Source organism: Chrysemys picta, chromosome 20 (genome assembly GCF_011386835.1).
Source record: "Chrysemys picta bellii isolate R12L10 chromosome 20, ASM1138683v2, whole genome shotgun sequence".
Taxonomy (NCBI): Eukaryota; Metazoa; Chordata; order Testudines; family Emydidae; genus Chrysemys; species Chrysemys picta.
Window position 1 is genome coordinate 7,474,608 of NC_088810.1, and position 27,063 is coordinate 7,501,670.

Sequence of the window (27,063 nt, forward strand, 5' to 3'; positions counted from 1 at the left end):
GCTCTACCTCCCCCGCCTGCGGCTCTGTTTTCCTGGTCATCGGCCAGAGACGAGAGATGCTGTTATCTTTGGTTATGTTCATCCGATAAAGCCAGCAGATTTCAGTGACATTTGGGCACGTCCCGGGCGATGAGTGTTCTCAGAAGACCATCAGGCTGATGGAGTCTCTAGGGCCGAATCCCCATGCCCCAAATATCTGCTGCCTCTTGTCTGACTTCCCTGTTCCATTGCTGGCCTGGCAATACGGGGCTGGGGAAGGTCACAGCTGGGAAATGCAGGTCTGGCTGGAAGGGGAAGCCGGCCAGTGCTGAGGGAAATGGGTAGTCTGGGGCTCAGACACAACGGGGTTGAAGGCCACTCTAAAAACCTGGGAGAACCGTTCCCAGCAGGATCGGCTGTCAGCCCCTAGGGCTGGGTTTCTTCCTGCACACAGGGAGCAGAATGGAGAGAAATAACCACCAATCATTTCTTGCAGGGCGGACAACAAAACCAAGGAGCCCAGGTGAGTTTGAGGTCAATGTTTCATATTACCCGGGCAGGGAGATGAGATCCGAACCAAGCACCCCAGTTTGGCGATGGGAGTCCCGTGTCTCGCATGGTGGATGGGTGGAGGGGTCCATCTGACAGTAAAGAGCCCACAGAATGACAACCTCTAACAGCTGGATTCCAGCTGTGACTGCCAGGGGATCCCCAGTGCAGTAACACAGACAGCCAGGTAATCAGCGCACAAGGGACGTCTCAGCTGGAGTCTCTAGGGCCGAATCCCCATGCCCCAAATATCCGCTGCCTCTTGTCTGCTCTGACAGCCCTGTTCCTTTGCCTGGCCTGGCAATACGGGGTTGGGGAAGGTCAGTGCTGGGAAATGCAAGTCTGGCTGGAAGGGGAAGTCGCGCAGGGCTGAGGCAAATGGGTGGTGAGGGGCTCAGACACAACGGGGTTGGAGGCCACTCTAAGAACCTGGGAGATACGTTCCCAGCAGGCTCCGCTATCAGCCCCTGGGAAGGGGGGCAGGTTCTTCCTGGACACAGAGAGGAGAATAGCGGTAAGGTGCCAGAGAGCAAGTGTGAAAACTCAGAACACTTTTTTTTCGGGGGCGGGTGGTGGAGTGGGGAGAAGTACAGTGGCCTATATAAATCAAAGCCCCTAATATCGGGACAGTCCCAATAATATCAGGACATCTGGTCACCCTAAATGGAGAGAAATAACCACCAATGATTTCTTGCAGGGCGGACAACAAAACCCAGGAGGCAAGGTGAGTTATGGGCTGGATGTTATTTAATATCATGTGAGGGTCCCCCAGGCAGGGAGATGAGATCAGAACCAAGCGCCCCAGTGTGGCGATGGGAGTCCGTGTCTCTCATGCTGGATGGGCAGAGGGGCCCATCGAACAGGGAAGAGCCCACCCAGTGTCCCGCTCTGCCAACGGGATTCCAGCAGTGACGGCAAAGGGCTCCCCAGTGGGGTAACACGGGCAGTCCCAGTGATCAGTGCACAGGGGGCATCTCAGCTGCCGGGTTCCCCACAGAGTCAGGGCTTCACCGCTGGGACTCCAGGCCCTTTCCCAGTGGGCTCCTCCTACCCCCCCAATCTGTATGAATGGGCCACCGGAGACTCTGCCCCACCTCATGTCTGGCTTGGCCCAGGCCAGCGCCTCTCTGTGCAAGTACTCAATGCGGGAAGGGAAACCCCTGGGGAAGGGATGTTTCCAGGTCAGGGCACCTGCTGCTTCAGAAATCCCCCTGATAGAGGGGAGAGAATGGGGACCAGCAGGTTAACCTCTGGCTCTTCCTTACAGCCTGGTTTTGGTTTTAACCTGGGGGTGGTGAAAGCTTATTTTTTGTTTCATTGTAGTAGGGCCTACAGGATAGGGCCCCATTGCGCTAGGCGCTGTGCAAAGATAGCAAAGATAGTTCCTGCCCCAGAGAGCTCACTACGTACGTTTCAGATCAGAGAAAAAGAAGTGGATGCAGCAAACATACAGTGTGGGACAGTTCTGAGCAGGGGCACAAGTCGCTGGACCCTCATCCGGAGCTTTGTGGGCCTCAGGGCATGATGGGTGGGTCTGACGGAGAGATTGAAAGAGGGAAAGGGAACCCCTGTGGGATGAATGTTCCCATTGCGGGGTCCTCCCTTGGCCTAAGTGTCCCCATGACAGAGGGGAGAGAACGGGACCAGTTCACTAATCTCTGGATCTTTTTTACAGGATCCTTTTAACCTGGGCATCAATGTGGTAAGTGTTAGAATTTCCCTGAGCTGTCCAATGTCTCCCATTGCAGCGTCTCCTCTCTCACAGTTAGACAGACTTGCCCTAAAGAAAGAGGACACACGTCCCGTTTTGCGAGGCAATGTCATTGGAGGTCAGAATCAGTGCCAGAGTCGTGATTTCCAAGAGGGGGGTGGGGAACCCCCCTCCACACTGATCTGGGCAAAGGAAAGTAACAAAGGGAAAAGCGCAGACTCTACCCCTCCATTCCAGACAGACTTTGGGGAGACAGAACAGCTGGACAGATGCTTCTCATCCATGTTGGATGGTTCATTCTTTAGGAAATTGGCCAGATGGGGGGTTTACTTTTCATGCCCGTGGCTCTGTTTCCCTGGGCATCAGCTATCGACGAGAGATGTTCTTCTTGAACAAAGCCAGCAGTTTTCACTGACTCTGGGCCGAGTCCCATGCAATGAGTGTTCTCAGAAGGCCTTGAGGCTGATGGAGTCTCTAGGGCTGAATCCCCATGCCCCAAATATCCACTGCCTCTTCTCCGCTCTGACTCCGCCGTTCCATTGCCGGGCCTGGCAATACGGGGTTGGGGAAAGTCAGTGCTGGGAAATGCAAGTCTGGCTGGAAGGGGAAGCCGGGCAGTGCTGAGGGAAATGGGTAGTTTGGGGCTCAGACACAACGGGGTTGGAGGCCACTCTAAAAACATGGGAGAACCGTTCCCAGCAGGATCGGCTGTCAGCCCCTAGGGCTGGGTTTCTTCCCGAACATGGAGAGCAGAATGGAGAGAAATAACCACCAATCATTTCTTGCAGGGCGGACCACAAAAGCCAGGAGGCCAGGTGAGTTATGGGCTGGATGTTATTTAATATCATCTGAGGGTCCCCCAGGCAGGCAGATGAGATCTGAACCAAGCACCCCAGTGTGGCGATGGGAGTCCGTGTCTCCCATGCTGGGTGGGCAGAGGGGCCCATCGAACAGGGAAGAGCCCACCCAGTGTCCCGCTCTGTCAGTAGGATTCCAACAGTGACGGCAAAGGGCTCCCCAGTGGGGTAACACAAGCAGTCCCAGTGATCAGTGCACAGGGGGCATCTCAGCTGCCAGGTTCCCCGTAGAGTCAGAGCTTCACCGCTGGGACTCCAGGCCCTTTCCCAGTGGGCTCCTCCTACCCCCCACTCTATATGAATGGGCCACCGGAGACTCTGCCCCACCTCATGTCTGGCTTGGCCCAGGCCAGCGCCTCTCTGTGCGAGGACCCAACGTGGGAAGGGAAACCCCTGGAGAAGGGATGTTTCCAGATCAGGGTCCCCGGCTGGTTCAGAAATCCCTCTGACAGAGGGGAGAGAATGGGGACCAGCACGTTAACCTCTGGCTCTTTCTTACAGCCTGGTTTTGGATTTAACCTGGGGCTGGTGAGTGTGTGTTTATTTGTTTTTATTATGGTAGGGCCTAGAGCACAGGGACCCTTGCGCTAAACGCCGGTATAAGGTTGGTTCCTGCCCCCAAAAGTCTGTCAAAAGACTTGTCTTCCCTGGGCCGCCCCCTGCTGGCCGAGCCTGGACCTGCAGGTGCCCCCCCGCCACAGTTTTCTCCTCAAGTTGTAACCAAGGGAACAGCTCATCCTCTCCCGTCAATGCCAGACAGACTTTGGGGGGGGTTGAAAAGCTGGACAGATCTCACTCATCCATCCTAGAGCAGCTCCTGTCTGTAGAAAATGGGCCAGCTCTACCTCCCCCGCCTGCGGCTCTGTTTTCCTGGTCATCGGCCAGAGACGAGAGATGCTGTTATCTTTGGTTATGTTCATCCGATAAAGCCAGCAGATTTCCATGACATTTGGGCACGTCCCGGGCGATGAGTGTTCTCAGAAGACCATGAGGCTGATGGAGTCTCTAGGGCCGAATCCCCATGCCCCAAATATCTGCTGCCTCTTGTCTGACTTCCCTGTTCCATTGCCTGGCCTGGCAATACGGGGCTGGGGAAGGTCACAGCTGGGAAATGCAGGTCTGGCTCGAAGGGAAAGCCGGGCAGTGCTGAGGGAAATGGGTAGTTTGGGGCTCAGACACAACGGGGTTAGAGGCCACTCTAAAAACCTGGGAGAACCGTTCCCAGCAGGATCAGCTGTCAGCCCGTAGGGCTGGGTTTCTTCCTTGACACAGAGAGCAGAATGGAGAGAAATAACCACCAATCATTTCTTGCAGGGCGGACAACAAAACCAAGGAGCCCAGGTGAGTTTGGGGTCAATGTTTCATATTAGCCGAGCACTCCGCAGACATGGAGATGAGATCCGAACCAAGCGCCCCAGTGTGGCGATGGGAGTCCCGTGTCTCGCATGTTGGGTGGGTGGAGGGATCCATCTGACAGGAAAGAGCCCACAGAATGACAACCTCTAACAGCTGGATTCCAGCTGTGACTGCCAGGGGATCCCCAGTGCAGTAACACAGACAGCCAGGTAATCAGCGTACAAGGGACGTCTCAGCTGGAGTCTCTAGGGCCGAATCCCCATGCCCCAAATATCCGCTGCCTCTTGTCTGCTCTGATAGCCCTGTTCCTTTGCCTGGCCTGGCCATACGGGGTTGGGGAAGGTCAGTGCTGGGAAATGCAATTCTGGCTGGCAGGGGAAGCCGGGCAGGGCTGAGGGAAATGGGTGGTGAGGGGCTCAGACACAACGGGGTTGGAGGCCACTCTAAGAACCTGGGAGATACGTTCCCAGCAGGCTCCGCTATCAGCCCCTGGGAAGGGGGGCAGGTTCTTCCTGGACACAGAGAGGAGAATAGCGGTAAGGTGCCAGAGAGCAAGTGTGAAAAATCGGAACACGTTTTTTTGTGGGGGGGGGGGGAGAAGTACAGTGGCCTATATAAAACAAAGCCCCTAATATCGGGACAGTCCCGATAATATCAGGATGTCTGGTCACCCTAAATGGAGAGAAATAACCACCAATGATTTCTTGCAGGGCGGACAACAAAACCCAGGAGGCAAGGTGAATTATGGGCTGGATGTTATTTAATATCATGTGAGGGTCCCCCAGGCAGGGAGATGAGATCCGAACCAAGCGCCCCAGTGTGGCGATGGGAGTCCCATGTCTCTCATGCTGGGTGGGCAGAGGGGCCCATCGAACAGGGAAGAGCCCACCCAGTGTCCCGCTCTGCCAGCGGGATTCCAGCGGTGACGAAAAAGGGCTCCCCAGTGGGGTAACACGGGCAGTCCCGGTGATCAGTGCACAGGGGGCATCTCAGCTGCTGTGTTCCCCACAGAATCAGGGCTTCACCGCTTGCACTCCAGGCCCTTTCCCAGCGGGCTCCTCCTACCCCCCACTCTATATGAATGGGCCACCGGAGACTCTGCCCCACCTCGTGTCTGGCTCTGCCCAGGCCAGCGCCTCTCTATGCGAGGACTCAACGCGGGAAGGGAAACCCCTGGGGAAGGGATGTTTCCAGGTCAGGGCACCTGCTGGTTCAGATATCCCCCTGATTGAACGGAGAGAATGGGGGCCAGCACGTTAACCTCTGGCTCTTTCTTACAGCCTGGTTTTGGTTTTAACCCGGGGGTGGTGAATATCTATTTTTTGTTTCTATTGTAGTAGGGCCTACAGGATAGGGCCCCATTGCGCTAGGCGCTGTGCAAAGATAGCAAAGATAGTTCCTGCCCCAGAGAGCTCACTACGTACGTTTCAGATCAGAGAAAAAGAAGTGGATGCAGCAAACATACAGTTTGGGACAGTTCTGAGCAGGGGCACAAGTCGCTGGACCCTCATCCGGTGCTTTGTGGGCCTCAGGGCATGATGGGTGGGTCTGACGGAGAGATTGAAAGAGGGAAAGGGAACCCCTGTGGGATGAATGTTCCCATTGCGGGGCCCTCCCTTGGCTGAAGTGTCCCCATGACAGAGGGGAGAGAACGGGACCAGTTCACTAATCTCTGGATCTTTTTTACAGGATCCTTTTAACCTGGGCATCAATGTGGTAAGTGTTAGAATGTCCCCGGGCGATGAGTGTTCTCAGAAGACCATGAGGCTGATTGAGTCTCTAGGGCCGAATCCCCATGCCCCAAATATCCGCCGCCTCTTGTCTGACTCCCCTGTTCCATTGCCTGGCCTGGCAATACGGGGTTGGGGAAGGTCACTGCTGGGAAATGCAGGTCTGGCTGGAAGGGGAAGCCGGGCAGTGCTGAAGGAAATGGGTGGTGAGGGGCTCAAACCCAATGGGGTTGGAGGCCACTGTACGACCCAGGGAGGTACGTTCCCAGCAGGATCTGCTGTCAGCCCCCAGGGCTGGGTTTCTTTCTGGACACTGAGAGCAGAATGGAGAGAAATAACCACCAATCATTTCTTGCAGGGTCGATAACATAACCAAGGAGCCCAGGTGAGTTTGGTGTCAATGTTTCATATTAGCCGAGCGCCCCCCAGGCAGCGAGATGAGATCCGAACCAAGCGCCCCAGTGTGGCGATGGGAGTCCCGTGTCTCGCATGGTGGGTAGGTGGAGTGGTCCATCTGACAGGAAAGAGCCCACAGAATGACAACCTCTTGCAGCTGGATTCCAGCTGTGACTGCCAGGGGATCCCCAGTGGGGTAACACAGACAGCCAGGTAATCAGCGCACAAGGGACGTCTCAGCTGGAGTCTCTAGGGCCGAATCCCCATGCCCCAAATATCCGCTGCCTTTTGTCAGTTCTGACTTCCATCGCCTCGTCTTTGGCCAGCAAGGTCGCTGCTATGAAGTGTAGTTACAGCCAGAAGAGGGGAAATCAGGGCTGGGAGGAAGTGCTTGGTGTGGGGCTCAGACATGGTGGGATTGACACTCAATGTAAGAACCTAGGGAGATACATTTCCAGCAGGCCCCCCAGTCAGTCCTTTGCGCTGTGTTCGATCTTGTCCTGGACACAAGAGAGAAGGACTGAAGAGAAATAACCAGCAATTATTTCTTGAAGGGCCCACAATAAAACCAAGGAGCCCAGGTGAGATATGGGCTGGATGTTACTTAACATCATCTGAGTGTCTCCTAGGCAGGGAGGTGAGATCAGAACCAAGCACCCCAGTGTGGCGATAGAAGTCCCATTGCTTCTCATGGAGGGTGGGCAGAGGGATCCATCTAAGAGGGTCCCCTGCTGGTTCAGATATCCCCACGACAGAGGGGAAAGAATGGGGACTGGTACGTTAACCTCTGGCTCTTTTTTACAGGATCCTTTTAAGCTGGTCATCAACATGGTAGAGACTCCAGCAATCTTAAGACCATGAGATTGCTGGAGTGTCTAGGGCCGAATCCTCATGTCCCAAATATCTGTTGCTTCTTGTCTGTTCTGACTCCTCTGTTCTATTGCTTTGCCCAGCAATAAGGAACCAGGGAAGGTTGTTGCTGTAGTTATGGCTAGACTGGAAAACCAACGCAGCGGGGGGGTGGGGACGGGACAAGATGGGGGGGGGGGGCTCAGCCACATGGGGGAAGGAGGCCAGTATAGGAACCTGGGGGAGATATCCCCCCCAGCCCCTAGCACTGTGCTGGGTTCCCTCCTGCTGGACAAAAAGTCCTAGTGAGGAGAAATAACCTCCAATTATTTCTTGCAGGGCAAAGAACAAAACCCATCAGGCCAGATGAGTTATGGGCAGGATCTTATTTTGTGCGTCATCGATGGGTTATACTGCCAGGCAGGGAGATGAGGTTAGATCCCAGAGCCCCCGAGCGGCATTGAGAGTCCCATTGCTTCTCACGGGGACTGGGCCGAGCGACCCAGCGAACAGGACACAGCCCAGCCAACGTCCAGTTCTGGCAGCTGGATTAAACCGTGATGGCAAAGGGGTCCCCAGAGGGCGGGACGGTCAGCCAGTGATCAGTGTACAAAGGGGCATCACAACTACTGTGCCCCCGGTAGAGACAACGATCCACATCTCAGCGCCCGGCACTCAGCCGGTGGCTCCTCCCATGCCCCAGGCTATAGGAAGTGGGCGGCCCCCAGAGTCTCTGCCCCCCGCCTTGCGTCTGTTTGGACGTCCCTGGTCCCGGTGTGTTGCTCTGTCCAGCAATAAGGGACTGGGGCAAGCTCAGTGCTGTGGAGGGAAAACCGACAGTGCTGAGGGGGAAATGCTGGGGATGGGTTCAGACATGCGGGGGTAAGAGGCCGGCCTGGAGAGAGAATTTCCCAGCGACACCTGTCAGCCCCTAGAGCTGCGTTGGGTTTCCTCCTGGACAAAACTGAGGAGTCAAGACAAATAACCCTGAATCATTTCTTGAGCTATGGCCAGGCTCAGGGGCAAGAGGTCACGGCTTGGGTCCTACAGCTGAATTCTAGCAATGGGTGCACAGGGGTGTGCATCAGGCCATCCCTTAATAAGGCTCCTCATTTCAGGATACATATCTAAAGCCCATACACCCACAAGCGTAACCCAGGCCTATGCAGGATGGTGCTCTAGCCCCCTCTAGTGGTGGCCAGGCCACATACAGAGCTTTATCAGTAAACCTCGCTATAAACACACACAAAGTGATGAACAAATATCTCCACCGATAACTGAAATTCACAGCTAGGCAAAGTGAGAGAACTAGGGTAACCAGAGAGCAACTGTGAAAAAACGGGACGGGGGTGGGGGTAATAGGTGCCTATATAAGAAAAAGTCCCAAAAAACGGGACTGTCTCTATAAAAACGGGACATCTGGTCACCCTAGAGAGAACTCAGAGTTTGATTTAAGGCTACTAACTTTATAGATTTTGACATGTGACGTTGACGCCTTGTGTTTTAACAGCCCGGAAGCTGTCGCTGGCTGATTCAACGTCTACTGTCAATAAAAAAATATTTTCTGACCCTCCCAGAACTTCCCAGAACTGTGAACATACAAACCAATAAAAACTGGGGGGGGGGGGGGGAAATGGGTGAACTTAAACATTATGATCTGTTGCTATTATATTAGAAAAGAAATGCTGCCGGGCCACATACAGAGCTAGATGAGCCTGTAAGAGGCTCGGTCAACAGACGTGAGTCTTCTAGCTCAGGCAGCCGACACTCCTGCTCCGAGACTCAACAGTCCCCTGTTGGATTCTTGCTGATAACCCACCCAGGGACATGGCATTACAAGGCTGCCTGTATTCACTCTGGAAAGAGAGCGTCCACATGGTGGATTATACCAGTAGAACTATATTGGTTTAAATTCACACTTTAGCTTATAGTGGGAAAACTTCCCAGTGTAGACAAGGCCTTAAACTGTAAGGTTTTGGGGGCAGGGGTCGTCACTTATGTGGATGGGCCCTGAACCAGGAGTGGGCCCCTGTCCAGGCTATTCTCATACCACTGCTAATAAAACCAGCAGGATTCATCTTGGAGAAAGCCATAACATTGTTTACAAGGATTTTATGGCCTGTCTAGCAGTTTGTTCCTTTATCCCTGTCTGGCGCATGTAGAGAGGTTTATGAGTCTGTCATTAGCTGTAAACTAACAGGCCATGGATGCTGTATGTGTTATGAAACCTCGTGGGCTGCACAGATCCTGGTGTAAATCAGGAGGGCTGCTCCCCAAAATCTCTCCTCTCCCTCCTATTATGCTGATGCCCCGTCCCGTCAATAAGAGGGCTTCCAAGAATGTCCTGTATTCCACCAGGGAGAGGGGTAGTTACAGAGACACTGACACCCTGCGAGCTGGGAGGAGCTAGATGTGAAATTCCCTCACTAGCCATTTTTTGCAGCTTATTATATGGCTTATTAGCTGGCATCTTGGTTACTGGGTATAAGGATCTTCCTGAGGAATACCAGGTACTAAAGGGCTTTTAAATCTAGCAGAGTAAGAACCAACCGCTCGAAGTTAAAGCCAGGCAAATTCAAATAAGAAATAAGGCCCACATTTTTAACAGTGATGGTGATTAACCATTGGAAGAATCTCCTCACGGACGTGGTAGATTCTCTCACTCCTGATGTCTTCAAATCCAGACTTGATGCCTTAGTCAAACTCAAATAGTGGGCTCAGTAGCGGGGACACTGGGTGAATTTCTCTGGCCTGCGTTATCCTGGAGGTCAGACTAGATGATCATAATGGTCCCTTGTAGCCTTAACATCTAGGACTCTGTGAAAAGTGCCCCGGACTTCACACTTGTTTTCTTTTCCCTTCCAGCCTTAGAGGTTCAAACAGCAGGATGATCACTGAAATGTCAGCTGGGAACCAGGCTATGATGATAAGAAGGAAGATCCATCTTCCACACTCTGATCTTGTAAATCAAATACAAACTGCAAATTGTGCCGTAACAACTGCTGTGGGGGGCTGGGGCAGGACTGATGTTAATAATATATGGATATACCTATCTCATAGAGCTGGAAGGGACCCTGAAAGGTCATTGAGTCCAGCCCCCACCTTCACTAACAGGACCAAGTACTGATTTGGCCCCAGCTCCCTAAGTGGCTCCCTCAAGGATTAAACTCACAAGCCTGAGTTTAGCAGGCCAATGCTCAAACCACCGAGCTTTCCCTGCCCTCTGAGAGTTGATTTTGCTGCCTTTAATCAGCAAGCAGACAATGGGGACGTTCACTAATGTTTACACCAAGAACAGCAGAAGCTCCACCAGGACTGAAAATAAATCTCACCAGCAAACCATTTCTCTCCTCTCCCTGTTCATTGGTGACAAATTTAATATTTTTCGGTGCATCACAATGGAATATTGCGCCATTTAAGATCGTGCCAATTCCTATTCAAGGGTGGTACGAAGGCTGGTCTGGGCTAAGGCACCGGGACTCAGGACTCCTGCTCTCAGTTGCTGGCTCTGCTACAGAATCTCTGTGTGACCTCATGCAAGTCACTTATCCTCTCAGCCCCCTCACCTATAAAAGGGTGAGAATAATCCTTACCTGGCCTGTTTAGAGTGTGAACGCTTCGGGGGCAAGGACTGTCTCCCTCTGTGTGTGTCTGGGCAGCGCCTGGCACAACTGGGACCTGATCGTAGTCGGGGGGAGGGACTTTCTCTCGCTGGGTGTCTGGCCAACGCCTGGCACAACTGGGACCTGATTTCAGGTGGAGACTCGAAGCACTGCTGACATAAAAACAATGCTCATAATAACAATAGGGTGGGGCTTGGGGCTGTTAAGGAATTAGTACTGAAAGGTATAGACTAGTATTGGCTGCCCATATTTATTAAGGGAAGCATAAAAGATAAGGAGCTCCACTATGTTATTGTGCCCCTATAGGCTTGGCTGCTGACAGATGCCAAGTTCTGAGCCACGCCGCCCTGTTAGAATTTTTCAAGGGAGTTGACACGTGAGGGGGAGGAGATATGATTTGTTTGGGCATTTGATTCCCATTTGCCTGGTCTAACTGTCAGACTTCACTCCCTTCCCATAGGAGAACCTTGGTGTCCCTACTCCTGCCCTCACCACTAGTTCATACTGCCTTAGCGGGGTGTGAGCTGGACCCCCCACTGCTGAATTCCTTCCGTGTTAAAAACTGACCATCTCCCCGTACGCTGATTCCTGTTCCTACGGATCCATGGGTACCTCTCACCCAAAGACCAGGTTCCTCAGTCGCCCGTAGCGTGGGGCTTTATCGCAGGCGTTGTGAGAGCCCAGACAGGCCATTGGCTTCACCGGCTGGAGAGCTACGTGCTCCCGCTGGCTCTAGCGCAGATCTGCGACGTGACTTTGAGAAGGGCTCGTCCACACACAGCCTGAGTGCATGGCCAGCCAACGTAAACATCTAGAGAACACTAGCTTGCTGGGCACAAAGTGGCCGTGCGGACCCTGCTACTGTGTCTAAAACTTCTGCAGGGCACTTTGACGTCCTGGTGTTTCCAATGTCAGAGTGCCCAGCGTCCACACAGGCAAGACAGTGCTCTGCAGATTACACCCCAGCTTGCTACGCACTGAGCCGCCATGTGGATAAGCAATACGTTATTTCCCCCTCTGCCCCACTGTTTCCTCTCCAGCCCTTTGCCTGCCCTGTCTTTTGAGCCTGTGAGCTCGTACTCGTTGTGAAAGGCGAGTATTGACACCAGCCGGGAAGCTGGCCCTCTGAATTGAATGGACCCATGCCAAGGTGCATCTGTGGGGCATCTTGCCTGAATTCAGCTTTCTTCACAGAATGGGTCTGATGCCCTGGTTCCAACCTACCCCAGAAACGTAGGGGACAGATCCTCACCTGAGGCCGATGGGCATTGAGTCCAGTGGGGCTACCCTGATTTACAGCAGCAGCTGCGAAGCTGGGCCCTGCCACTCAACGGGCAAGTGCTTATGGTTTGTTAGACACCTCTTGTGAGAAGCTTTACCAAAGCGCAGTCGCCGTCCGGCACCAGCTGCCCTTTCTTCGCTGTTTTGCTGACTTCTTGGGAGAACTGTCCGGCAGAGCTGTCCTTCCCCGGTTCACTGCTCCAGCTCTGGAGAGAGTCCAGCGGAGGGCAACAAAAATGATCAGGGGGCTGGAGCACGACTTACGAGGAGAGGCTGAGGGAACTGGGGTTATTTAGTCTGAAGACGAGAAGAGTGGTCAGAGTGGCCATCCCCATAGGAATGGTATAGCCCTGTCCATCCTGCGTCTGCCCCAGGAAACACACCCAATTGGCTAAGTCCAGGACAAGTCCCAGTTTGTGTAAATCTCCTGCCCCCAACACATTTCGCACATCATTACAACCCCACATAATCTCCCCTTCCCCCAAGATTCCTTTGATCTGTCCCCGCCTCAGGGTTAACGGTGTCTCCCCTCCCGTTGCCCCTACAATTGTCACAGTTCTTCTGAGGGCCTCCCCTGCCCCCCTGTGGTTAAGCTGATGGCTGCTCCAGGGTCTATCAAACAATCCCTCATGGGACTCCCTTCGATCACCCCCTGGAGCATGGGGTGACCAGATGTGTCCCGTCCTAAACTGGGAACATGGACAGGATGCCTCCCAGGGCGCCCCTAAGTCGCAGCACCCGCCTCTGTCCCTCCCACTGGTTCACAGGGGGGTCCGGGTCCTGGCACCGAACACATTCCTGTCTCCAAGCAAGATTGTGTGCCTGGCATTTCAGGCAGTCATAGAATCATAGAATCATAGAATATCAGGGTTGGAAGGGACCTCAGGAGGTCACCTAGTCCAACCCCCACTTACCTAAAGAACTTGTTCAAATAACTAATTCCCCTCACTGTTAAAAAATGCACCTTATTTCTCGTCTGAATTCATCTTGCTTCAGCTTCCAGCCTTTAGGACTTCTTATGCCTCTGCTAGATTAAAGAGCTATCTACTATCAGAAGTCTCTTCCCCAATATAGGTGATTATATGCCAGGATCAAGTAATTTTTAACCTTCTCTTGGAAAGCTAAATAGATTAAGCACCTTGAGATGTTTTTTTCCAGTCTTTGAATCCATCCCAGGGCTCTTCTCCAAACCCTCTCCAATGATCTCAACATCCTTTCTAAAGAATGAACACCCGAATTAGACATAGTGGGGCCAAGTCTCTGCTGATGTAACTTCATTTAAAGTTAATGGAAAGTTTGGCCCCGTATTCCATTGTTGGCCTCATCAACTTCAGCTCCCTGCTACTATAACACTGCAGTTGGTAGGCTCTGGTGAGAGAACCTCAGAGCAAAGGTAGTTTCTGATTCATAGATATCTCCTTTGTTATTGTGGAAGGAAAAAACCATGTGTTATTCTCACTCAGATGACTTGATGCACATTTAATGTAATAGCAAAGGACGCAGCCAAAGCATGCTTCATAGGAGACAATTTACCGTGACTTCCTAGGACAGGTGGGGTTTTTTTTTTTTATGTTTTAAGACAGATGTTTTATTGGAAACTTTAAATATACTCTGCAGACATGACACGACACCCAGCTGGGGCCCTGGGGAGCCGGGTGGGGATGCGGTGGGGGAGAGGCATGACGGAGCCAGTGGCTCATGAGTGCTCCTCGGCCAGCTTGTCAGCCTTCGCCACAGCCTCCTCGATGGGGCCCACCATGTAGAAGGCCTGTTCCGGCAGGTGGTCGTAGACACCTGCCAGGATCTCCTGGAAGCCCTTGATGGTTTCCTTCAAAGGGACCAGTTTGCCCGCGTGACCAGTGAAGACCTCGGCCCCCTGGAAGGGCTGGGACAGGAAGCGCTGGATCTTGCGGGCGCGGGCCACTGTCAGCTTGTCCTCCTCCGACAGCTTGTCCAACCCCAGGGTGGCAATGATGTCCTGGAGGGATTTGTAGTCCTGTAGGGTCTTCTGCACCCCCCGGGCCACGTCATAGTGCTCCTGCCCCACGATGTTGGGGTCCATGATGCGGGAGGTGGAGTCCAGAGGATCGACGGCAGGGTAGATGCCCAGCTCAGCAATGGCGCGTGACAACACAGTCGTGGCATCCAAATGGGCAAATGTGGTGGCAGTCGGTCAAGTCATCAGCTGGCACATAGATCGCCTGCAGGGAGGTGATGGAGCCCTTGCGGGTGGTGGTGATCCGCTCCTGCATGGTGCCCATGTCAGTCGCCAGGGTGGGCTGGTACCCCACGGCCGAGGGGATTCTGCCAAGCAAGGCGGAGACCTCAGAGCCAGCCTGCGTGAACCGGAAGATGTTGTCTATGAAGAGCAGCATGTCCTGGCCCTCCTGGTCCCTGAAGTACTCTGCCACTGTCAGCCCCGTCAGCGCGACCCTGGCACCCGGGGGCTCATTCATCTGCCCGTAAACCAGGGCAACCTTGGAGGTTGTGTCCTTCAGGTTGATGACCCCCGACTCGATCATTTCATAGTACAAGTCGTTCCCTTCGCGGTTTCGCTCCCCGACGCCAGCGAACACCAAGTAGCCACTGTGGGCTTTCGCCACGTTGTTGATCAGCTCCATGATCAGCACGGTCTTGCCCACGCCGGCGCCGCCGAACAGACCGATTTTACCGCCCTTGGCGTACGGCGCCAGCAGGTCCACCACCTTGATGCCGGTGACCAGGATTTCTTGCTCTACGCTCATCTCAACAAATTCCGGGGCTTCGGCGAGGATAGCAGCAAACTGTTTGGTCGTTATGGGGCCTTCCTCGTCGATGGGCTCCCCAATCACATTCATGATTCTACCAAGGGTCTCGGGGCCTACGGGGATTCTGATTGGGGCCCCGGATTCCAGCACTTTCTGTCCTCTCACCAAGCCTTCGGTACCATCCATGCCGATGGTACAAACCGTGTTCTCACCCAGATGCTGGGCCACTTCCAGCACCAGCCTGGTGTCCCTGCCCTGCACCTCAAGGGCGTTCAGGATCGGGGGCAGCCCCTCATCGAACTGGACGTCCACCACGGCGCCGATGACAGCCATGATGCAGCCCGTGGCAACCCCGGGCTTGGCGGCGGCGGCCGCCTGCGCTGCATAGTCCCATCGGGCTCCGCCGGTGGCCGCGTCCCACAGCAGCAGGTCGCGGAGCGGCCCCGAGGGACAGTGGCCACTGCATTCTGGGTGATTTTAGAGGACCCTCTAAAAGAGATTTCATGGGTACCCAAAAGAAATTATGGGACACTTTCATGTCTCTCTGGTGGACTTGTGGGAGAAGAGGTCATCCTCCGATAAGGCCGTGGGAAATTGTCATGAGGCCCCTGCTGCCAGCTGATTATGTATTCTAGAATTCCTGGGACATCTCCCAGCTGCAATAAATCCCAGGTGATTTCAGAGGAACTTTTTGCGAGATGTTCCATGAGTACTGAAGGGAACTGTAGAGATGTCAACATCCCATCGCCCCTGGCAATCTCCCATAACTTCCCTGAGCTACTGTGTGTTCATTAGGAGACTGTTCGAGGTACCTCCCAGCAGCAATGCCTTCTGGGTGCTACAGAAAGCTTTTTGTGTTCTGCATCATGGATACTCAGGGGGGAGAGGAGGTCTTAGAATCATAGAATATCAGGGTTAGAAGGGACCTCAGGAGGTATCTAGTCCAACCCCCTGCTCAAAGCAGGACCAATTCCCAACTAAATCATCCCAGCCAGGGCTTTGTCAAGCCTGGCCTTAAAAACCTCTAAGGAAGGAGATTCCACCACCTCCCCAGTTAACCCATTCCAGTGCTTCACCCCCCTCCTAGTGAAAAAGTTTTTCCTAATATCCAACCTAAACCTCCCCCACTGCAACTTGAGACCATTACACCTTGTTCTGTCATCTGGTACCACTGAGAACAGTCTAGATCCATCCTCTTTGGAACCCTCTTTTAGGTAGTTGAAAGCAGCTATCAAATCCCCCCTCACTCTTCTCTTCTGCAGACTAGTCCTAGTCCCCTGGCCTCCGGAACCACTTTCCTCCTGATCTGGTAAGATCCTAGGTAGTAGGTTTAGCCTGCAGTCTCTGATCTGTTGCTCTATAGCTGCTCGCTCATCCCTGACTACGCCCCCCAGCTAAAGCCATGACCTCTCCCTCTACCTCCCCCCATCCAGGCTGACCCACCCGTTTCCACTGATCCCCTGTAGTAATAACATGGACTGGCTCTTCCCCCGATGCATCTGCCTCCACACATCTGCCTGTTCCAGAAACTGGGGTAGTTGATTGGGAGCAAGTTCAGGGTGCTGCAACCTTAAATGACCCACAAACTGTGGATCGCTCAGCTGCAACCATTTCTCCAGCAATTCCACACCCCTACCCTGCTCCACACCCCCACCAGGTCCTGGTGCCCCTGTCTGGGGTATCACCCATGGACCGTTCAAGGGATGCACCCAGCCCCGTGCCCATGCCTGTATGCGATTCAGTGTACCGTACCCTGTTTCCCCAGGGATTCGCTTCATCGTATTCATCCCCGCAGTACGAGAGTACACCCCAGACAACTGTTTTGCCCCCTGTCCGGGGATTAGAAATGGGTGTGCCAGTCCTGCCACATCGATTCCCAAGGTACCCCGTCCCAAAAGACTGCGCCATAGGATCACCTGGTCCTCACGAGTTAGAGCCTCCATCTCTCTGCCCACCTCCACTAGCCACAGCACAAACCGATCCCAGTCATCCCAGGGTACCTTTCCCAAACGGCCTAGTACTGCCTCCCGGTCCTTCAGGGACAAGGGGCAGATTTTTGCCTGTTCTACTACTTGTGGGGCATGGTCCTCCCCACCCCGCAACCGGGGCCACTATTCCTGCCTCCTGCAGGTTCTCCCGCGTAGCCTCTCTTGCAGGGGCTTGCATGGTGACAGGTTTCAGCGTGGTAGCCGTGTTAGTCTGTATCAGCAAAAACAATGAGGAGCCCTCGTGGCACCTTAGAGACTAACCAATTTATTTGGGCATAAGCTTTCGTGGGCTAGAACCCACTTCATCAGATGCATGGAGTGGAAAAGACAGTGGCAGGTATATATACATAGCACATGAAAAGATGGGAGTATCCTTACCAGGTGGGGGGTCGGTTTAACGAGACAATTTAATTATCGGTGGTACTTTTCAGTCCCCAAGTCCATTGCCCCCATGTTTACATTGATACAATTCCTCCTCTAAGTCTCCTGCTCTCCCCAGCAGTTCATCTCTCTCTCGCTGGATGGCCTCACAAGTCTCCTCTGTCCGTGCAGCATCCCGTGCCTTCAAATCCGCTACCTCTACCACTAACACGGATTTTTCTGTTCAAATCCGTTGCTGACCCACAATCCCCTCCAAATCCTTAATGTGTTGGAGGAGATCGGCTTCCCTTTACCAGTATGCCGTCCCAGCGCACAAACCTTGTAATACCAGTCCCTTTTTCCTACACTCCTTTCCCTTGGGGTCTCCCAAAATCTGCCCCGTCTCCTTCTCAATCTCATCTCGGGTGGACCCCTGCACCTGGTATGGGTCCTGATTCTTCCTTATCCATTTGTTCAAAAAATCCGTTACCCCAGCTTGCCAGAACCTGCAACTACCATCCCAAGAGTTCGCCAGACCCCCTCCAAGCATCTGCGCAGCCTGTTGGGGAGGGGGACTTACAGGCTGCCACTCGCCTATCCGATGTGATGTATCCGAGTAACGCACCAAGATATTAGAGGGCTTACTCCTTCACCCTCCCACTTCCCTGGTCCTTCTCGCGTGAACAGAGAGCAACAATACCCAAAATCTGACGGTGCAAACAATTCGATGTTTATTGGGGTGAACTTCCAGCAAGCTTAAATCCAAGTTCCTTTTTCCTTTTTTTCGAATCCCAACTTACTTCCTGTTTGCCCCTAATTTATATAGTAATATTCTCAGCTATACCTTAACCAATCATTCTACTGAAATTTACCTAACCAATCCTAACATATTGTAACATGATTATTTAACCAATTCTATCCCACCACCTTAATTGGTTTACACCCAACAAAATTAATTATACAGCAGACAGAAACAATCCCAGAACCAGACAGAGACCTTGCAAATAAACAATAGCAAAGTGGGGACTATAATAACAAAACAATACAGAAGTGAGGATTTCACAACTACATCTATAAAGACGTAAGGGTGTCCCAACTATGTCTATTGATAAGTGAGTTCTTACCAAACAGAAAACTATTAAACTAAATTTCCTTTTACATCTTCTAGGCTCTTCCCTTTCTCTGGAGGTGATAGATCGGATCCCCTTTCTAACAGCCCCAGATTGGCTTTTTTTCAATATGACTGGTTTGAAATGTGTGAGGACGGGCTACTCCCACTGTTTAGCCAAAGGCCTTAGCTTAAGAACAGGGCCTCAGACTGTCACAGGAAGAGAAGTGATTACACAGGCAAACAGTGATTTTGAATCTTTGTTTTATACCTCTATAACTAGCTAACTGATAAATTCTGAAAGTATAGGCCTTTACAGGCAGGCCTGAATATCTATATCCTAACACCTAGCACAATGGGACCCTGATCTGTTGGGGTCTATCCGGGCACCTCTGTAATATAACTAACGACAAGTCCCACAGCACTGGAGTCTGAGGGAGCAGCACCTCCGGGAATCTTTTCCTAGCTGATCCAGCTGAACATGGAGTCCGTGAAAATCGGCCATGAACGTCCGAAAATGTTGCCCTGTATCCTGCAGACAAGAAGGCCAGAGCATGGAGTGTCTTAAAGGATGTTAGTCTTAAAGGTGCCACAGGACCCTCTGTTGCTTTTTACAGATTCAGACTAACACGGCTACCCCTCTGATTCTTAAAGGAGGCTCCCCATTCCCCTGTCAGCACAGCCTGGGGGGGCATTCGCCCCTTGAACTTTGGATTAAAAACAGCCCAGAGCCCTAGACACCCCTAAATTCAAAGGCCAGGTCACCCCACTTCTGAGACACCCTGCGGGGAGCGGGTGAGGGGCAGAGAGCAAAGATCCAGCCCCCTGGCCCATGCCTGGCTCCCAGGCGGGTTCAGGGGTTAATCGTTAACCAGGCATGTTCTAGTAACAAGACGAGATCCCGGCTCTGGGGCTGCAAATCTGGGAATGTCCCACATGGGGAGCCAGGAAGGGGCTGGGAGTCTGGACTAGCCCCAGATCTGGGAGGGGAGTGGGATCTAGTGGGGGTGGGGCTGGGAGTCAGGACTCCTGGGTTCTCTCCCCCTGAGTTCAGGACCCCTTGTGTGCTGGCCTAGAACGAGCGGGACAAGCCCTACTCGCGGTGTGACCCCGGCTGGTTACAGCGGCCGGGATTGTCAGCGCCTGGCAGAGCCGCAGAGCTGGGGGCTGCACGACCCCTCTAAGGCAGGACCCCAGTTTGCGCGGCCGAGCCCACACGCCCCTGCCCTGCTGTGCTGTCTGCGGTGGGGGCTGATCACCTCCTGCCCACAGCTCCGCTTTATTAGCTCAGGTCTCTGACAGCCTGCGAGGTAGAGACATTCGACATGGGCTCCTCTACGCTCCCCGCCCCCACCAGCTCCGCTGGAGCCCCTCACTCCCGACCCGCAGCCCCCTGCTAGCTCAGCCCTGGGATCTCGCGGCCGGTCACTCGAACTGGGACCTAGACAACACTCCCTGGTGGCTGAGCAGCATTTGTTCTGTAGACCCGACGGGATCCGAGCCCTGTGAGGAGACTTGTTAGAAACTGGGAATTTCCATGTCACGGGGAACTTTTGTCAAAGCGCCCCACTGGCTCACCCCCACCCAGAACAGGAGACACTCTGGGCAGATCCAGGCATTAGTAGGAGCATTACCAGCAGATGGAGGGAAGTGATTATTCCCTTCTATTCGGCTCTGGAGAGGCCACATCTGGGGTATTGTGTTCAGTTTGGGGGGCCCCCAGTACAGAAAGGATGTGAACATATTGGAGAGGGTCCTGCGGAGGGCAGCGAAAATGATGAGGGGTCTGGGGCACATGACTTATGAGGAGAAGCTGAAGGAACTGGGCTTGTTTAGTCTGCAGAAGAGAAGAGTGTCATGTCCTCGGAATAGAATCCGTCCCGTGCTCTGCTCTGTCCCATGGTGACATGCCCGGAGTCGTTTATAAGCACCTGTTGTAGCCTGCGGGGAGTCTTGGAAGAATTGGATGTTTGGTAACAAGTTCTTCAATCTCTCAGAGAAGGTGGAACATGATCCAATGACTGGAAGATGAAACTATTCCTGGAGGTTTCATCAGATGACCTAATCTTTCATTAAAGCTTAATCTTCAGTTCCAGGAGACATCCTGGAGGGTTGGGATCCCTAGAGAACCCAGGAGTTCTGGCTCCCAGCCCCCCCTTCTCTGACCCATTACACCCCCCTTCCCTCCCAGACCTGGTGCTGGAACCAAGATGACTTGACTCCAATTCCCTTTAACACCCTTTCACACCACTCCACAGTCCGGCCGTCTTGTTTGGAGGACACAGGCCAATATTTTCAAAATTGGCCAGAGATTTTGATTGACTCCATGTTTAGCTGGATCAGCTTGGAAAAGATTCCCGGAGGTGCTGCTCTCCCAGACTCCAGTGCTGTGGGGACTTGTCATTAATTATATTACAGAGGTGCCCTGATAGACCCCGACAGATCAGGGTCCCATTAGGCCGGGCACTGCCCAGACACAGTGACAGACAGTCCCTGCCCCAGCTGAGGAAACATTTTGAAACAAAGAAATTCACTCCATTTCAGGTCATTCCAAAATATATTTTTGAAATGTCGGTTGGACTTGGGTTTTCCCTTTTGTGTGTATTTTCCCTGTTTGTTTTCTCTCAGCTCTGTCGGCTATTTCAGAAGATGTCAGTAGCTGTGGGGCATAATATGCACTAGACTCCGAGATTCCAAGGCAGAATGGACCATTGTGATCATCTCATCTGACCTCCTGTGTCACATGGGCCTGAGAACGGCCCCCAAATAATCCCTAAAGCGGATCTTTTAAAAAGATGTCCCATCCCCATCCTCCCCTCCCCCCCCCCCCCCCCGACTTGGTAAGCTATTCCTGTGATTCGTTATCTTCACTGTTAAAAATCTGCGCATTTCCCGTCTGAATGTATCTGATGAAACCTCCAGGAATACATCCAACCAAAACTGGCAACCCTTGTTCTACCCCACTTTGGGGGCAGTCGAGCAGGTCAGAGCAGGGGGCAGAGAATCAGGACTGACTGGCAGAGGGTCTTGTCACCTGGTTAAACTCAGAAGCATTTTGGTAACCACAAGAGTCTTTTCCCATAAGGATGTGGATCGTAGGTAAACAGCTGTTCATCCAGCCCCATCCTTACTGGAATCTCCCCTCCCCTGCCAATCACTGACTCCACTGGCCAGGAGGGCTCTGAGCTAGTGAATAAATACAGGCCCCTGTAGCTCCCAGCTCCACTCAGCTGATCGCAGAGAAGACCCAACCCCGAGAGAAGATGAGAGTCCAGATGCTGGCTGTCCTGCTCCTGTTCGTGACCCTCCTTTGTGCCGAGGGAATCCGTGGAGCGTCCCTGGCTGGGGTGAGTGGGGGATCCTGTTCCATTCCTGGTGTGTCAGGCGCTGCCCAGACACACAGCGAGAGGCTGACCCTGCCCCAAAGAGATTTCGATGCAGTAAAGGGTGGGAGGGGAAACTGAGGCTCTGCCTGGGGAAGTGAGTTTCTCCTGGTCACACAGCAAATCAGCAACAGAGCTGGGAATGGAATTCAGCAGTCCTGCCTCTCAGACGCCCCCTCCCACCGCTGCTCTAATGCAGTGGATTCCACACACACACACACCCCAGAGCCGGGATACAAGCCAGAAGTCCTGACTTCCAGCTCCCCTGCTCTGAGCACTAGACCCCGCTCCCCTGCCAGAGCTGGGGACAGAGCCCAGCAGTCCGCTCAGGACATGCTTTAGAGACGGGCATTAGATTCCCCGTGATCCTTCCGGAGCCGTGACTGCTGGTCAAACAAACACGTTGGGCACAAGTGACTCCCTGCTCTCCCGCTCTGACAGGGTTCGGAGTCCCAGCACTTGGAGGAAGGCCGAGGCGAGTCCAAGGTGATGGTGAAGAGAGAAGCGGTGAGTAGCGGGAGGTGGCTTCGCTTGTGTCACTGCTGGGACCGATGTGGGGAGGGGAGGGCTATGCTGGGTGCCATGGGCCAACCCCAACAAAATCCTGTGGCAGGTGGTTTGACAGATTTATGTCTAAAATATCCCCTACATTGACTGAATTATTAATCCAGTGGTAGGGAGTCCAACAGGCTAACCCCAGGAGACCCTGTGGCAGGGAGTCCCATGGGTTAACCCAAACATATCCTGCAGCAATGAGTTCCACTGTCCGACACTTTGTATGGGTTAACCTCAGTAATATCCCACCAACAAGCATCTCTCCTGCCCAGCAGAGGGCAGCGGTGGTCAGTCTGTGAACTCTGACGTCCTGAGAGAACATAACCCTTTAGTGCTCACCCATTGCTGGGAGTCAGGAATAGAACCCAGGAGTCCTGATTCCCAGCCTTGTCCTTCCTCTGCTCCCCCCAGCCCCTGATCTAACCACTAGACCCCACTCATCTTCCAGATCTAAAAGTGCCTCTAGACCTACATCTGAATAATAGTTTTTGGAAAATCTGGGCAGGGAGCGGGGTCAGGTGGTTAACGTAGGGGGCTGGGAGTCAGAATTCCTGGGTTGTGTCCCCAGCTCTGGGAGGGGAAAGCGGCTTGGGAGAAGGTAGTCGGGGGGTTGGTTAAGGGGAGGCCTCACTCTAGTCTCTCCATCTCTTCCAGAAGGCTCAGGATTTCGTTTGTCGCTTCTGCTATAACTGCTGTCCTGGGAACCGTGGCTTTGGGTTCTGCTGCTCCTCATGACCCCCTTTGCCGGTCACCCTGCGGATGCCACGATTCTCCCCAGCCCTGCCTGGGAGCAGATCCAAGCCAGCCTGGGGCCGAAATCGCCTGGCACCGAGTGACTGGGTTCGGGGAGGGCGGACACTAACCCTCCTGCTCAGCCCCAATAAAGTGTCTGCCTAGAAATGGAGTTTGTGTCTTTATTCTCACGTGCCAGGTGCTTGTCGCCCATTTGTTGTGGGGCTGTGCCCGACCCCACTCCCTGCAGCACAGCGCCCCCTAGCACCGCTCTGGGGCATTGGAGCAGCCCTGACTGCCAGGGGAGCGCCCCCATCCCGCCCCCTGCAGCACAGCGCCCCCTAGTGCCATGCTGGGGCACTGGGGCCAGCTCTGACTGCCAGGGGAGACCCCCCACCCAGCCCCCTGCAGCACAGCGCCCCCTAGTGCCATGCTGGGGCACTGGGGCCAGCACTGACTGCAAAGTGAGGGCCCTTCTCAGAGATCCACTGACTGCAAGTGCAGAGAGCTTAAGACATTGGCTTGAGACAACACCTCTCAATGGTAATTCTGGTAACACAATGGAAGAGTCCCAGTCATCCTTGTTCTATGCGCTACACCCCCTCCCCTCCCAGAGCCGGGGAGAGAAGCCAGGAGTCCTGACTTCCAGCCCCCACTTCCCTCCGCTCTAACCCACTAGACCCCCCTGCTTCCCACTAAAAGTATCCCCTGCCCCCCGTCTCATGCTCACACTGAAGGGGCTGTGCTGAGCTCACTATCTCTGAGTGAATCTAGGCCACCCAGCGCTGTGACAGCTCAGCCCGGGGTCTGGCTGATAAACAGCCCCAGCCCGCAGCCCGTCGGCCCGGAGCTCGGCCACAGACTGACACAGTTATTGAAAAGCTGAGCAGCGTCTTCGCCTGCAGTGTAGGGCCGGCGCAGGGCCTTGGAGCGTGCGGCAGTGACTGAGCTCAGGGCCACCTGCCAGCCTCGCCCACATTTCAAGGGCTGCTTCTGTGTGTTAGGGGGTTAACCCATGGGACTCCCTGCCACTGGGTGCTAGAGCAGTTAGCACATGGGACTCTCTTCCAGTGGCCATTACCAGGGTTAACCTGCGGGACTCCCTGCCACTAGGTATTGGTGGTGTTAAACCACAGGACTCTTCTGCTGGCTATTTGTGTTATAGACCTAGAAGACTCTGTGCCATAACATATTGAGTATTAGTGGGTTTTTCATAGATTCATAGATTCTAGGACTGGAAGGGACCTCGAGAGGTCATCGAGTCCAGTCCCCTGCCCTCATGGCAGGACCAAATACTGTCTAGACCATCCCTGATAGACATTTATCTAACCTACTCTTAAATATCTCCAGAGATGGAGATTCCACAACCTCCCTAGGCAATTTATTCCAGTGTTTAACCACCCTGACAGTTAGGAACTTTTTCCTAATGTCCAACCTAAACCTCCCTTGCTGCAGTTTAAGCCCATTGCTTCTTGTTCTATCCTTAGAGACTAAGGTGAACAAGTTTTCTCCCTCCTCCTTATGACACTCACGTAACTCCCTTCCACTGGGTATTAGTGGGTTTAACCTGTAGGACTCCCTGCTGCTAGGTATCAGTGGAGTTAACCTCTGGATCTTCCAGTCACTGGATATTAGCAGGGTTGACTCATGGGACTCCCTGCCCCTGGGAGTTAGTTGGGGTACCCCACGACTCTGACTAATGCCATGTACAGAGGTGATATCACAGCCTGCTCCCCAGTCCCATCAGCACAGCCTTTAGCTGTGGATTAAAAATGTCCCAGTTCACCAGACACCCCTAAATTCAAAGGCCAGGTCACCCCACCCTGTGGGGAGCGGGTGTGGGGCAGAGAGCAAAGATCCAGCCCCCTGGCCCATGCCTGGCTCCCAGGCGGGTTCAGGGGTTAATCGTTAACCAGGCATGTTCCAGTAACAGGCCGAGATCCCAGCTCTGGGGCTGCAAATCTGGGAATGTCCCACACAGGGGTGCCAAGGCGGGACTGGGAGTCTGGACTACCCCAGCTTTGAGAGGAGAGTGGGATCTGGGGCTGGGAGTCAGGACCCCTTGAGTGCTGGCCTAGAACGAGCAGGACAACCTCTACTCACAGTGTGACCCTGGCTGGTTACAGCGGCCGGGATTGTCAGTGCCTGGAAGAGCCGCAGAGCTGGGGGCTGCACGTCCCTTCTAAGGCAGGACCCCAGTTTGCATGGCCGAGCTCACACGCCCCTTGCCCTGCTGTGCTGTCTACGGCGGGGGCAGATCCGGACATTACTAGGAGCATTGCCGGCAGATCGAGGGAAGTGATTATTCCCCTCTGTTTGGCACTAGGGAGGCCACATCTGGAGTATTGCATCCAGTTTTGGGTCCCCCACTACAGAAAGGATGTGGACAAATTGGAGAGAGTCCAGCTGAGAGCAACGAAAATGATTAGGGTGTTGGGGGCGGGGCACATGACTTCTGAGGAGAGGCTGAGGGAACTGGACTTGTTTAGTCTGCAGAAGAGAAGAATAAGGGGGGATTTGATAGCAGCCTTCATCTACCTGTAGGGGGGTTCCAAAGAGGATGGTGCTCGGCTGTTCTCAGTGGTGGCTGATGACAGAACAAGGAGCAATGGTCTTAAGTTGCAGTGGGGGAGGTCCAGGTTGGATATTAGGAAACACTATTTCACTAGGAGGGTAGTGAAGCACTGGAATGGGTTACCTAGGGAGGTGGTGGAATCTCCTTCCTTAGAGGTTTTTAAGGCCCGGCTTGACAAAGCCCTGGCTGGGATGATTTAGTTGGTGTTGGTCCTGCTTTGAGCAGGGGGTTGGACTAGATGACCTCCTAAGGTCTCTTCCAACCCTGATGTTGTCTGAGTCTATGATTCTATTATCTGCACTGTGAGCTGGTGGGATGGTTCCCAGTTCAGAGAGCCGTCCCCACCCGAGCGCGGAGCGAGCTAGCGCGCTGAGAACAGAGTGCAGCCGCTCCGAGCGACATGAGAGGCCGGGTGTCCGATCAGCACCGAGCAGCAGCTGCCCTGATGGAGTTCAAGAACAAAATCAAATAAAAAGAATTGACAATTTCAGCTACTGTGTCGTGTTCTCAGAATAGAATCCGTCCCGTGCTCTGCTCTGTCCCATGGTGACATGCCCGGAGTCGTTTATAAGCATCTGTTGTAGCCTGCGAGGAGTCTTGGAAGAATTAGATGTTTGATAACGAGCTCTTCAATCTCTCAGAGAAGGTGTAACATGATGCAATGGCTGGAAGACGAAGCTAGATACATTCAGACGGGAAAGGTGCCGATTTTTAGCAGTGAGGATAACTAATCACTGGAATAGTGTACCAAGCAGGGCGGGGATGGGGGGTGGGTTCTCCATCACTGACAATGTATAAATCACGATGTGACGTCTTTCGAAAAGATCCGCTCTAGGGATTATTTGGGGGCCATTCTCAGGCCCGGGTGACACAGGAGGTCAGACAGATGATCACAATGGTCCCTTCTGCCTTGGAATCTCAAAGTCTCGTGCATATTATGTAATGTGTTACGGTCAATTTGCGGTTTTGTTATTTACCAAGTAATCTGCTTTGATCTGTTTGCTATCACTTATAATCACCTAAAGTATTTGACCCAGGTCACAGCAAAATTGCTTTCCAGCAAGTGGGAAGAAGATATAAGAGGGGGCAAGGACGGTACCTCGCTCTCCCTACAACAACACACCTGGAAACACCTGAGGGGCAAAGACTGAACAGGTGGAAGTGATGGTCCCAGGCTAAAGGGATTTCTAGCCTGGGTATGAAAACCTGTGAAACCCAAGCTGCAAAGCAAACAACCAGCCTGTTTATCACTCAGGGTGAGAATTTGCTAATTCATGTAGTATG

General features: G+C 53.3%; 1 protein-coding gene and 1 long non-coding RNA gene across 2 annotated transcripts; one reads left to right on the top strand and one right to left on the bottom strand.

The window, feature by feature from the left end:
• Positions 1-13,888: 13,888 nt before the first annotated feature.
• LOC101948744 (ATP synthase subunit beta, mitochondrial-like) lies at positions 13,889-16,856 on the bottom strand. The gene is given in 3 exon segments (XM_065574656.1): positions 13,889-14,499; positions 14,501-15,538; positions 16,831-16,856. Coding segments are annotated over 3 exon segments (1,536 nt in total). The 3' UTR covers positions 13,889-14,027.
• Positions 16,857-21,634: 4,778 nt separating this feature from the next.
• On the top strand, positions 21,635-23,364 carry LOC135976795 (uncharacterized). Its single transcript, XR_010594086.1, has 3 exons — positions 21,635-21,881; positions 22,359-22,424; positions 23,127-23,364. It is a non-coding gene; the product is annotated as an uncharacterized LOC135976795 (long non-coding RNA).
• The last annotated feature ends 3,699 nt before the right edge of the window (positions 23,365-27,063 follow it).